Source organism: Micromesistius poutassou (genome assembly GCF_964030765.1).
Source record: "Micromesistius poutassou genome assembly, chromosome: 20".
Taxonomy (NCBI): Eukaryota; Metazoa; Chordata; class Actinopteri; order Gadiformes; family Gadidae; genus Micromesistius; species Micromesistius poutassou.
The window spans coordinates 11347104-11361616 of NC_140290.1; the positions used below are offsets into that span (position 1 = coordinate 11347104).

The 14513-nt window shown below is 41.8% G+C and overlaps 1 protein-coding gene across 1 annotated transcript in view; it reads left to right on the forward strand.

Moving 5' to 3' along the window:
• csmd2 (CUB and Sushi multiple domains 2) overlaps nt 1-4269 on the forward strand; it is a gene marked incomplete at its 5' end in the record, with an annotated part of 216943 nt that extends 212674 nt beyond the window's left edge. Inside the window, 3 exon segments of the mRNA XM_084484866.1 lie at nt 2157-2289; nt 2840-3020; nt 4112-4269. Of these exon segments, the coding sequence (XP_084340992.1) occupies nt 2157-2289; nt 2840-2999 (293 nt within the window). The 3' untranslated portion in view covers nt 3000-3020; nt 4112-4269.
• Between the last annotated feature and the right edge of the window lie 10244 nt (nt 4270-14513).

The window sequence follows — 14513 nt, forward strand, 5'->3', positions numbered from 1 at the left end:
CCACGGCTTATTAGCCGTCTCTTTCGACACGTTAAATGGTCGCTAGTCGACATCGCTTTGACACCGTCTGAGGCGTGGTGTATCCGCGCGGTGGTCTTCGCCACATCGGATGTGCGAGGCAGCAGAGGGGCAAACAGAATTATAGAAGACAGAGCATATGACAAAAAGAGGGGAAAGATCATCATTGATTATCGGGTTCAGGTTAGGATGTATGATAAAACCATTTCAAAATTCATCCCCGTTGTCAAATGGGCGAGCAAAACAGAATGACGTCGCACACATTGTGTGTTAGCCATCATGTATTTGGTCCAGTGCTCCGTGTTCTGCCTTGGAAACGCATCGGCTATCGTATGACGATGACACCAGAACGCATCCAAGGCAAAATCTTGTCCTGTTGCCTAAATGTTCTACATTCAGACAGAAAGTGTATTTTTATATTGAATATTTTGCTTCTTCACGAGGCTTCGGCGATGCCGGTTCAAATGCACTGTGTTTATTCAAAGAAAGGGGTATTGCTCCCGGCTGAGGAGGGGAACCACATGAGTAACCGAGAGCAGCTGTGCTCAGCCACCCCACTCTGTCCCCTCCCACCCAGCCACTACTAACTCTGACCCCCTCTGCCTCCTTCCTGTCACCACTGCAAACAGACTGAGCAAAGAGCTCTCTATTAACACAGAGGACAGCTTTTAGTGCCAGGACAAACTGCCTGACTGTGTGTGTGTGTGTGTGTGTGTGTGTGTGTGTGTGTGTGTGTGTGTGTGTGTGTGGATGTGTGTGTGTGTGTGTGTGGGATTGTGTCGTAGCCCCATGTGTTTGATATATTTACCGGCTGATTGTCACATGAAGGGTTACAACATTTGTGTGTGTGTGTGTGTGTGCATTGATGATTTTGTATAATTATATGTATGCGTCTTGGAAATAGTCTTGCCTGATTTGGCAATGTTCATGGTGTGTGTGTGTGCGTGTGTGCGCATTCCTGCAGGACATCTGTGTGTGTGTGTGTGTGTGTGTGTGTGTGTGTGTGTGTGTGTGTGTGTGTGTGTGTGTGTGTGTGTGTGTGTGTGTGTGTGTGTGTGTGTGTGTGTGTGTGTGTGTGTGTGTGTGCATGCCTCCATGTCATTTAGGTGTGTGTGTGTGTGTGTGTGTGTGCGCGCATTCCTGCGGGACATCTGTGTGTGTGTGTGTGTGTGTGTGTGTGTGTGTGTATGTGCATGCAATTTAAGTCTATGCCAGGTGTCTGTGTGTGTTTGATTGCGTATGCACATACATGCCTGTGAGTACTCTCAGTGCGTGTGTGTGTGTGTGTGTGTGTGCCTCGCACACAGACACATCTGCCTGCTGCTCCCATATGTATCCAGTGGGGGGGCTGACGGGGCTGCCAGCCACGCAGCACACTAATTGAATTCCTTCTAGTTTGTCCCTCTGACTTTATTGGGGCTTTCTTGGCGTCCGCCGACAGACAGGTGGGCTGTCACTCTCCCGTCGTCGCCGTGGTCGCCGGGCGACAACATGCCGCCAGGCTGCCCCTAAATTGGAAAAGTGAATCTAAAATGACTGCAGCGGTGTCAGTGCCTGGTGCTGATGGCTGTGATTAAAAGTCATTGTCAAGAGGGGGGCTTTGGATTATGTTGTTCCTCTGGTTTGGTGGCAGTGACAAGCAAAATAAATCAAATGCTTAAACATGACTTGCGGTTAGCATTGCAAATCCTTACTTTGTGTGTGTGTGTGCGTTTGTTGATGGTTGAAGGTCTTCTTTTGTATAATAATCAACCTATTCATTTGTGTTAGTTAATGCAGTAATTAGCATTAACTGCAGTTAACTAATGGTCTAGTAATCATTTTTGCTAATGGTTTTCATATTTACTAATGGTGTTAGTGTTAACTAAGGTAATGCTGTTCAGCAGTAAACTTAATTTATACATCATTAAAAGTATTAAGGTAGGGTTAGGTACCTAACTTATTTAATGTCAGGGTTAGGTCCCTGACCTGAAACCCTATGCTAATGCTACATTATTAGGCTTATTACTGCATTAACTAATGTTAATTATTGGTAAATGAATGTACCCTTACTGTAAAGTGTCCCCCCCCCCCCCTCCCCTTCAATGATGATCTCACTCACGGACTGTTCTTGTTGTTTTTGGTTGTCGTTGCCACAGAGAATCTGGACCCAAGCACAAACAACCCAGGCTACAACTTTGCCTCCAACAGCAGTTCAGTGGCCGCAGCAATCCTTGTGCCTTTCATAGCCATGATCATTGCAGGCTTTGCTCTTTACCTCTATAAACACCGGTACGTAGCCCCACACCAACACACCCACAGGCCGGCATGCACGCACACACAAACACACACACAAGCACCCACAGGCCGGCACGCACACTACAGGAGCAGCAGAGACAGTGGAGGCAGCCAAGCCATAAGGGGACCATCTGAATTTGGGGTGGTCTTAAATCTCCCAGGCTCTATTGGTACTATTCACTTTATGTTTATGCCCTCATATACACAGATAAGGAATCTTTATTAGGGGCAATAAACGTCCTTGTGTGCATCTTGCTCCATACGCAGTGGTGCCATAACAAATAAGCACACAGTCAGAAATAGCCAGAATAAAAAACATAACGTCGGCTATTGTTATTCCTTATCGTTTGATTATTTCATATTTGGCACGTGATATCTGAATTGCATTTGTACCTTGCGTCGTAACCTTGCATTTCCGCAGCATTGCACCACGAGAAACGCCTCGTATCGGAAAAGAGACCTCACTCGGCGTCACAGCTCTTTCGGGTCTGTTCCCCTGTTTTTTTTTTTTCTCATTCCGCATTTCTTTCCTTTCAATCCTCAGGAGAAGACCCAAAGTCCCCTTCAACGGCTACGTGGGCCACGAGAACACCAACGGCCGGGCCACCTTCGAGAACCCCATGTACGACCGCAACATCCAGCCCACCGACATCATGGCCAACGAGTCAGAGTTCACCGTCAGCACAGTGTGCACGGCGGTATAGCGACCGGCCCCCCGGCCCGAGGTGAGTCACGAGCGACCACCCCCCACCCCCCCCGTAGCGAGTTAGACCGGGCAGTAAGGGCTGTAACCATGTGGAAGTTTTGACTTACTGTACGCTGTCAGACAATAAAAATGGCGATGACTATGTAGTTCTTTTTATATATATATATATATATATATATACAAATAGATAAAACACTGCATAACACAAAATGTTGAACGCGTAACGTTTATTTTCCCCCTTTATTTCTTGTTATGACAGCTAGGGCTCTGTTTTTCCCTGATTGTCTTATGGGTAATGCAGCTATGGCATTTACCTTAATCCTGCAAATGCCACACACATTGACCATTCTCTGGAATTGCTATTAGCAGCAGCTTTATTTCCAAAATGATTCCATTAAGACAATGGATTTTTCTTAGAATTAGATCCATTTTGACACACAGCATAGACAAGCAGAAAAGCTAGTAGTTGTAGGCGGTATATTAGGGTTTACATAATATGAATAATATACATACAAAAACATTGAGTAACTCTAAATATTGTGATTTCTTGTTGACAATTGTTGGTACAGCCCTTGTGTGCAGTATTGTACAATGTGTGGGGTTTGCTTGGTTTATGTGTCGTATCCCATTTCAAATCACCAACTAACTTTTTAATTGAAGCGCTGCTGGCATTAACAGATGTTGCAATTTGAATTCTTAAAATGAACATTATGGACTTAATTCCAAAAATTATTTCATTTAATGTTTGACTTCTTTGAGAGGCAACTATTGTTACTTAAAAAAAAAAAGTGAAATGTCACCATGTTAATGGAGAGACCATTGAAGCATCAACAATGAAGGTAGTACAGAGATACAATTTTACAATTGATGTATAACGTATATTTCATGCAGTCTATGACTTTGGGCACAATACTAAGACGGCCATTATTATCTTTTCCCCCCATACATCGCTATGTCTCTCTCTCGCAATCCATCCACCCACCCCATTGCATCTGTATCTACGTATCTTTCCTTCTGTCCTTCAACCTTACCTTTCTTCCTTCCTTCCATCCTTTCCCACTATCCCTGCCTCCATACGTGTCCCTCGTCCCCTGCTCCACGCTGGTGCAGAGGGAAGGAGAAGGCATCACTCACCGGCAGAGTGGACCAGAGAGTTAGTAGTGGGAGGAGGAACATCAAACACCCAACGCCATCCCCTGGTGGCTCCAGCTCCTCTCAGCTGCTCGAGTCAAAACAGAGGAAGGGAAAAACCACGCTGAGACCCCCGAGACGATACGAGAAAGCCCCCCCCGCCGCCGTAACGTCAATGACAGCTTTTTTCTTTCTGTGCGCATCTTTAACATGAGCCTCTTTGTCGGTTTTGTTCGACAATACATTGAGGAATAGCTTCCACCTTGAACCTGTATCAAGCTAGGAGCGCTGCTGCAAGTTACGCTGTGACGACTGCTCTCACTGTCCTCTACCAAAACCCTAAGGGATTTCCATTTCTTTCGTTTGGTTTTTCCTTTCCTTCTTATGGTCCACTTGAAGCAAAGCAGCCATGGGAATGGCCTGTAGCTGTAAGAAATAGCCGTGTGGTGTCCAGGGAGCAGTGTGGTGATCAGAGCCTCGCAGCTTATATGCCGCTAATGTATATCACACAGAGAGAGAGAGAAAGAAAGAGAGAGAGAGAGGACAACAGTGATTGGGACTTAATTTTTCTTTCTCTTTGTTTTTCCAGCTGACTTGATTTTTTCACACTGCTAGTTTTGGAGTTGGGCACATTTTTCTTTATATTTTGTCTCTGAACATTTTAGACCATCAAAAGTAGTTTTTTTTCCTGGGCCACGGGTCTGGGGCAGAGGATAAAATGCAGTTTTAAAAAAGGATTCTATTACAACCATGACTGCTTTATTTTGGGCTTAACTATTACTTTTTTCGGAGCCGGGATGTCATTTTGCTTGCTAAGGCAGCTGTGTCCGGAGAAAAGGGGTTGAAAGGTAGCTAGGGCAAATGAAAAAAAAAAGGCACTTGGTAAGACTGCAAACTGAATTTGAAAGAGGTTTTTTTTGGTATGTGTGTGTCTGTGTGGGATTGGGACAGTTTGTCAGAGAAACATATGATGGTGTATGAGTAAATGAATGTGTACATGAGCATGTGCACAATATGCATTTTAACCATATTTGTTCTGTTGATATCAGCGATCTGCCCCAAAGCATTTCTCATCCCTGTCTATTTTTTCACATCTATTATTTTCTCTTATCACTGCTCCCTCAAGATGTACCCTGACGTAGGCAAAGATAAACACTTTAAAGTATGCTGACATTTTATCTTCCACTGAAAAGGGCAATATATTTTTCTTTCCATGAAAAAAGCAACATGACTGCTCAGTCCACAAGGAACCTCTGGACCTCAATGAATAATAATCCTATCTTTCAAGGCCAAGTGTTGACCTAACATAACTCCAAAGTGAAAATTAACCACAGAAGCTTTTAATGTTCCTGATTCCCCCTATTTCCCATTGTTGGAAAAATAGTAAACCTACCAATGCCTGACAGTAAGTTTTCGACAAAGAGTGGGTTCTCTGCTCCACAACATACGATCGAAGCAGAGACCATGTGGCTCTGAAGGGTCCTAGCAACAATTTCAAAGTGCCAGAGTCAGATTTTCTTTTTTAATAAACATGGCAAAAATAACGAAAAAGGAGAGCCGGAGTGTTCTTATGACCCCTGGGAAATTCCATGGCATGGACTTGAGGTAAAAAAAGCTGTATTGTATTCCTGGATACACAAAAAGCCCTGGAACCATGTTGTTTCTGGGGTTTTTTTCTGATTGAAAAAGGGGTAGGGGGAAAAAAGGCGGAGCATTAACAATGCTGTGGTATTGAGTAGATCGGAGCTCGCCTGTTTCCCCGGGAGACCACATCTACTCATGAGATGTCAAGCTTGCCAGCTCTAGAACTTCCTCATCCTCCTCCCACCCCCATACCCCCCCCCCCCCCCCCACCCCTATCCAAGAACCTTTTCTTGTTCACCCTATATATATATATATATATATATAGCGCTAGGCTCAAGGTTTCCAGTATTATCGGCTCCCTAACCGCAGCCAGTCGGTCGGTTGGCTGGTCAGTCGTGGAAGAAAGAAGCACTAAACAAAGCTTGAAGATTGAAAAAGTTTGCTCACAGCCTTGAAAAAAATACCAAACTTAGTCAAGCAAGAGGAGCCACACAGCGTGAGGGGAAAAAAGTTTGGGACTGCCACTGAGACAGTCCCGCTGGATTTAATTCACGTCACATCTCCACACTGCAACTCATCGATTTTGTCTTTTTTGGGGGTGGGGGGGTTGCCATTGTGGTATGACTTCGGACACCTTCATATATCCATGTGAGTGGAATGGAGACCCACTTTGTTTAGTCTCAACTTGAGGAAAAATAAATCAATAATTGAAAACATGTGGATCCCTTGGAGCTGTGGTGGTAATGGCGTTGAAATTACCTCCACGCACGCCGATAGGGAAATTATTAGGCAGACGATCGTTGGGGAAAAACAAAATCTGTTTTACAGATCTTTGCACATCTCTGTTCACGATAGGGATCGGGATTACGGTTAAGGGTGGCAGCTGTAGAGAGTGAACTCGGACAACATCTGCGTGACCAGTGGGATCACCATAGGTTCTAGATGTACTTATATGTACCCGTGGTTACCATGGTTACCACCGTGAATGCTAATGTCCTGAACGTGATGTTCACCTCCTCATCCAATTAGCTCCCATTATCTGCTCAGGTTCGATGGTTACCTCACATCACAAGACCTGTTTTGATTCTGGCCATTATCATTTGAGGGATAGATATCGGTTAGGCCATGCTTGACTCCAAAGGCCTGCTATTAATCTGATCGATCGAATGCTGGACAAAATCCCATCCCTGCTTTTCTCACGAAACAATAGCCCCAGATTTTGATGTTTTTGAGATGAGCCATGCTTTGGTACATGATGTACGTTCCTATCTTCCAATATATGTTCCTATATTGGAAGAAAATACCAAGCCCCCTTGCTTAGCTTTGTAATGACGGTTTTCACATCAGGCCTATAATTGACCCCTAAAGCCCTAGCATTTTTAACAAATCACACCTTCTGTTACCACCTTCCTACCGATCTACCTTATTTTCTTCTCCCTGGCTTTGTAATTGCTTTAAAAGTTGTATTACTTATGAAGCCTTGGCTTATCTTGACAGCGAGTCTACAGTATCAGCCCAGTATGTTTGCCAGGAGCAAATTGATGTAAGAGACGTTTTGCATTATCTCACCGCTGCTTGTGTTTTCACAATTGCAAGCAGCCATTGTGTCATACATTTCTTCTTTTAACTTTATTGTCCGATATTCCGCCTCAATTATGTCTCGGGAGAACATCTGTCTATGTTTGTTTGTTTTTTTCTCCTCGAAAAGGGAACATCCTTTAACCCCCCCCCCCAAAAAAATGTCCCCCTTACTCACCACATTAGCACTACATTTCACAGACAAATTGTATCAACAAAGGGTAGGAAAGAGGCAACGCTTTTTTTGTATGTCATCAGACTCTACTAGCAATTGCTTTACGTTGACAACAGTGCCTTGGTAAAGTAAAGCCCATAGTCAATAACACGGTGAGCCAATTGTTGAGAAAGAAGCCTCTAGAAGTTTATATGGAACCTACAAAACATGTATCCCCTGATGGTCCTGGTATACGGTAAAGGATTTAAAATTTATAAAAAAATTATTTATAAAAAACTCATTCTCAAAGTAACAGTGCTCCCGACCACTAGGGGGAGTATTTTAACGCAGTGGAATCATCCTCATTTTTGTTGGTCTCGGTGCCACTATGTGCCACCTACAAAAACACAGGACATCCCACCACGACACCACACCTGCCCTGGGAACCTCTGGGTCCCTCTGCATTGTGCAGTCTTGGTCCTGCAGACTAGCGTAGCGTGTGGGCCTCGATGTCTGCGTCCCTACACATTATATATATTTTTTCCTTGGCTCCCGTTCCACTCCCTAAATAAGTGATGGACTCATTAGAACGGTCCACTGCCCCTGCGAATGATTTATGTGTTGGCATTTGTATGCTTGTCAACAGCTGCTGCTTAGCTGGGTTTTATTTTTATGCGGTCTGTATTATGCATCCCCGTTCCTCAAGAGGTACCAAAGAAAGTTATCCAAACTCAGCTTCATCATATAGCCTCTATCCAAGGCGGAATTGGACAATTGGAATAGAATGACAAATTGAGTCGAACCCCGATAGTTTTCCGTTTTTGGCTTCCTCAGGTTTCAGAACGTTGGCGAAAACTTTAAATGAAGGGCCGAGACATTCTCAAGGATTTAGGAACGATATTTTACAGACGGATGACATTTCAGTAGTAGATTAATCACTGCTAGAGTCCAAGAGCATACTTGTATGTATGTTCAGAATAGACCATGTGTGGTTAAGAGTACATAGAGTACATAGCGTAGCGTCAGTTCCATGTAATCTACAGTCAGACTGAGTGCCATTTCGTTCAGATGTCACTACTAATTGCCCAGCCAACCTTCCAGTGTTGCGCTCTTTGTGCATGTTGATACGTGCGCCAACATGTTTGTTGTCGCTCTTCATTAGGCCCATGCTTTCTTCCATTTGATCCATGTCAGTTGTCTTCACTGCTCAGATTAATTTTTTAACCATGTTCAGTCACGCGTGTATTTTGGTACAATCGCTTAATGACATATGTCCTTGAGTGGGGAGCATGCATTGTGCCGGTCCAGTGAATCTCTCCCGTATAAATGAGCAAAAAGGCCCGTGGCCCCATGACGGCAGACGCCGGAAACCAAGCAACACGAGACAGAAAGGGTCGTTGTCTGAATTACCATGTCACAAAATGTTGCTCTATTTTATTGTTATTTTTCTTTATTCTTTTTGTTCTGTTGCCTAAGACCGTTGCTTGGACAGTAAGAGAGTAAAAATGTGTACCTGAGCAGACAGCGAAACTGCAGAGAGTAAAACTGGCAAGTCGCTGAGAAACGGTACATGTGAACGAACAAAAAAAATGGTTTTGTACAGAGATATATTTTTATGGAAATACATTTGTAATATAAAAAAAGAGAAAATGGATCAAATTATATGTAAATGTTTTTCTTTTTCATTATTGTAGTACAAATGCTAGTGGGGAGTATACAAAAATATCTATCTATATAGATATATAATATATCTATATGCATATATAGATATATCATATAGATATATACAAAATGACGAAAATAAAACTTTTTTCTAAGTGTAAAAAAGATTGTAAATAAAAGTTTACATACATATTGTAAATATGTAAGACCCACCATGGCTTGTCTGCAATATATAAAAATGTATTTTATCCTTTATCCGTCTGTATATGATGCTTTGCATTGTGTTTAAGCTTATTCTACTTTCTTGAACTTGAAACTTATTTTGAAGATTTTGGAATAAAATATATTTAAAATGATATGCGTTTTTCTGGATTTATTAAGTGTATTATTTAATTTCTGAATTAAAATGTTTATTTTATTCATTAAATGGTTCAATACACCAGGCCTCATAACACTAGTTAAAGTAAAACGGCAGTATTGATTCAATTATTGTAGCTTTGTATTTATATGTAAACGTATTAAATCCAGAAAAAAAAATATATAGCTTGTTTGTGATATACTACACATTACCATTCTTTTAATATAAAATGTTAAAACACAACGTTCATGTAGTTGGTTTGTCACTGTCATTACAACTGTATACTGTACTTAACTGTTAACTTGCAGTGTGTTTGCCAGTGCCACACAATAGCCTTCGAATCAGAGGTAATACTTACCAACTAACCACCAACCAAAGAGAACTGAATCAAAATGTGACTTACCAAATAATAAACAACCAAAAGCACAGGAGCAGTGAGACCTTAGCTAATGTGCTGCACCTCGTCAGCGTCTTAAAGTGACAAGCCGTGTTAGTTCAAGTCCAGCTGTATGGATGTGCGTGTGCGACGGGTGCGTGCGTGTGCATGCACACACACACTGGACATGTGCAATAGTCTCGTCTGGATATTGGCAAGGTTAAAACCTTTCCTTGATTGATTAAACGAGCAACTGCACACGGATCATTAGTCACTACTGTTCCCAGGCTGGTTTCCACGGCGATTAATCAAGCCGTGTCAAGTGAAGCAGTTAACAGTTAGCCTATCAGTCCCGAAGACTGGGTTATGAGATGGGGTGGGGTTGGGAAAGGGCCTTTTAGCTTGTTTTGTGCTACACAATACATCCCAGGTCGAACAGAGGACTATTGAGTACTGCCCCCGGTGTACTTCATCATCTGCTAAATATGCAAATTGAATTATTTAACTCTGGTCATACAGTAACTTGAACTTTAAAATGAAGAGTGTATCCTTGCAATAGGCTATTCATGACTATGCTGAAAGTTAACTTGGATCCCTCGCTCTATAAATCACATCCCTTAGTTTTAGGGAAAATACAATAATAACCCATGTACTCAAAATATGTATTCTAATATATTATTTTTATTGCGCTGCAACTCCCATTATAACCAAAGTAAGGTCTGAGTCACACTCATGGTTTTTATCAGTGTTTATTACCACCTAATGGGGAATAATAACTTCAGATCTGAAGTTTTGCTCTCCTTCTGCACTCAGGTGGTCTCCCTAAGGCCCTTTTCTATGATTGATAAAGAAGAGAATCAAAGTGAAAGGCGTCGGAGCAGAAGGCAAATACCTCTGTCACTTGACCGCTACGAGCTACGACCACATACCACACATATCAAGTTGTGATTGCATTGAACAACATAACAGCTTCCTCCAATTACCCAGGTGTCCCCGTCAACCCATTTTAGGTTCTCTTCTGTGTTTTTTAAATGCAGTGAAACATATTATATTATGATTTTTACAGAGATCAATTACCCAGTTTTAGTTTAGTTTATTTGTTTTTGTTAACAGGGACCATGTATAGAACAGGTTCTATACCAGGGTTAGCTAAACAGCTAATTTGCACCTGTGGTCCCTGGGCAGGAAGTTCAAAGCACAATAAAAACATACTATACATTACAGACAATTGTCAAAAACATAACAACAGCATCAACAACATTACAGTAAAAAAAACATACAAAATACATTTGGTGTTATAGATATATACAAAGATCAATGATCGCAAGATTGATTCTCTTTCAGCCATGTCTTCAGAGACTTTTTAAAGCTATTAAGACTTGTACAGTCTCTAATATAATTATAGTAAAGCGAAAATGAAAAAACTTCAAGTGACATATAATGATGCTCTGAGAATTTTGCTTAAAACTCCCAGGGGTGGTAGTGCTAGTGAAATGTTTGTGACAAACAATGTGCCCACTTTTAATGCTGTTCTGAGAAATTTTATGTATAGTTTCATGTGCAGATTGACTGGGTCTTTGAAAGCGATTATTGTGTCTCTAACTAATGTTTCTAAGAGTGACACTAGGTATTCATCTTGCTTCTGGAAACATTGGACCCGAAGCTTGTATATGTTTTAAATGTGTTTGTTATAATTGTTGATGCCTCATTTGCATCCGTCTGTTTGTTCTTGTTGTTTGTTGTGATATGGATCCCCCTGGGTCTGAAATAAAGAAGTCATTAATAAGGAGTGGGATTGAGTTCCATTTTCCAGTTGCTTGGTATGATAATGCTGATTGCCCAAAAGTGGTCTTAAATTTGGAACAATCACCTCTCATTGCAGCCCTAGATACCCTTACATTGTCCCTCCAGAATGACACACATTGCTTGAGTGGTGGTGCAAAGTCATGGATCAATTTGTACATCAGGCACATGTCAGAGAACCAAAGAAAACTGTCAAATGTCAACAGGTTGTTTTTTTATAATGGTACAGTGGTGGTAATTTCTTGTTTTTTTTAATCAAAAACGTTCACAGCCTGTTTGTAAAGAGTATGCAAGGGTTTCAGAGTAGTCACACCTGCCTGGGACCAGCTTGTAGCACAGTAGGACAAATGTGAAAGGATCATTGAATGCATAAACACTTTAGCAGCATGTATTGGTAATTGGTGTCTAAAATTAATCAAACTAGCTCTGACATTTCTGGATATCTTTTTAATATGCTTTTTAAAATTTAGGTTGGAATCAATGATTATTCCCAGATGTTTAAAGTTGTCAACAATTGTAATCACCTCTCCTTTGACAAAGATGTCAGGTTGTTGCTGTGCATTTCTCTTGTTGGAGAAATACATACCAACAGTTTTGCTTACATTGAGAGTCAGACAGCTGCTAGTAAGCCAGTCTGAGACTTTGTTTAGCACTGCAGTGAGTTTCGATGCAGCCTGTTCTCTATTTTTGGCATGTGTATAGATGACTGTATCGTCCGCATACATTTGGATACGGACGTCTGGGCAGATCAGAGGCAGGCCGTTAATATATAAACTAAATAAAATTGGTCCTAAAATTGATCCCTGTGGGACTCCAATGGTACTGTTTGCAAAGGAAGAGCATGCATCATTAATTCTGGTGTACTGCTTTCTTGAATTTAAATAAGACTCCATACTTCAGTTAAATTTCCTTGCAGTTAATGTGGTTTTTGACATACATCAATAGCCCACCTCCTCTGCCAGTCTTTCTATCTTTTCTAAAAATATTATAACCAGGTACAATATATGTCGTGTCAGGTGATGTGTCCGTCAGCCATGATTCTGATAAACAGAGAAAATCGAGATTTGAGTCCATGAGCAGTTTTTCGAGTCGATCAGTTTTTGAAGCGACGCTTCGGATGTTTAAATGCCCCCCGAGTAGTCCCTTGGGCTTTGCGTGTGGGTCCCATAGAACTTTTGCATGGTTGGTTGTTTGAAGAAACAGAAAGTGTCACTGTTTGTGATTGGGAATTTTACTACACACGGTGGACATAGCCGGGAGCACTCCAGTCACATTTGTCGGTGTGACAGTCAGTTTAGAAGTTGATTATTGTCACTTCGCTGGGGCAACTCAAAGATACCCGTAGGATCAACAGTACCTTGTCTGATGGATGCAATAGCGCACTGTGGGTCACCATTGCAGCTGGAGTTATGCCCAGGGTTTTGGTGGACATCGCCAGCCAGCAGGAGTATGATAACGAGGTAGCTGACTGATCTCCTTAGCTGTTTAGATGGCCTTTCTCTCTCCGTGGATCGGAGCCACTTTATAGGAGCAGTCGCTTTTCCGTAGTTCAGTATCGTGGAGTAGGAGATGAACTGACTCCCAGGATCACAGGTAAAAACATTGCTTTCTTTCTGATGCTGTAGGTTTGTTGTTGCCCAACAACAACGTACAGATAAAATCAGGAGGTTAACAATATAACTTATGACTATGAATGCCTGAATCAAATCAGCGATCATTGTCCTTTGTGCATTGATTTTAAAACAAAAACCAAGCTTATTGTTTGACTGGGGATCGGCGGAGCCAGCAACTGTAGCGAAGTCTGGTGAAGTCTGCATGGTGAAGTCGGTACAGACAGAGCAGGTGTCCCCAGAGGGGTATCCCATCAAAGTCGCTAACGAAAGTGGAGCTTAGTTGATTAAGCCCGGTTAGAACTAGCGCCAACTTCCACTTGAGGCTTAAGCCGTTCCATCAACACAGTTCAGCCGCGCCTTGCTCAGGTTAGTTCAAGCCAGGCTAACGTTAGCCTGGATTACGCGTGTTCACGAGATATGTAACCAGCCCACAACCGTAAATGTCGAATCATGGATCAAATGTCCGAAAAGGACCGAGCGGGATCTTTTCCAGCGGCGAACAGAAGCTGCTTGTGGAGGTCTATGAGGAGTACAAGCATATAATAGGCTAACTCAAAAAGGGAACACCATAACCATTAATAGAAACAGGGAGGCTACCTGGCACAAAAATTGGTGATCTGTTGAATGCATAAGTAGTATTAAGCGTAACATATTTTAATTTAATATTGACCATGGATTTGAAAGCAGAGATAGTCTTGAGTTAACCTGTCAGACTTGCACCCGGTCATCCAGGGTTCTATCCCCACGCAATTAGTAATATAGGAAGGATTACTAGAGAAATCAAATAACTTTTCATGCCATTTATTTTCCATTTCTTTGAATATTCTTAATTAGGGAATTAATAAAATTAATAAAGGGAATTACAAAATGAAGCCAATGCCAAGAATACTATGAAATACTCTGGACGCAAACTCGGGTCGCGCCTATCACAGGGCAAGTGCTAGACCACTCACCCAGCCGCTGATTCCTGATTACGCGATAATACATAGATTTGTGTAAAAATGTGTTGTAATAATAGATAGCAATGCATTTAATTATTTCATTTGCATCATTTAATCTTAGACCCTTAGTGAAAATATTTGCTGTTTGTATTTCATATATGTACATTTGTGACAAAATTGTGAGGACTAGGCTTGGCGGAACCTTCTGATGGTACAATTGTTGCTGACAGATGAAACACCGCTCAAGTTAGCCTGACAGTTAACCTGCTCCTGACCAGGTTAATTTGGTTGGATAAATTGCCATAGTTACTT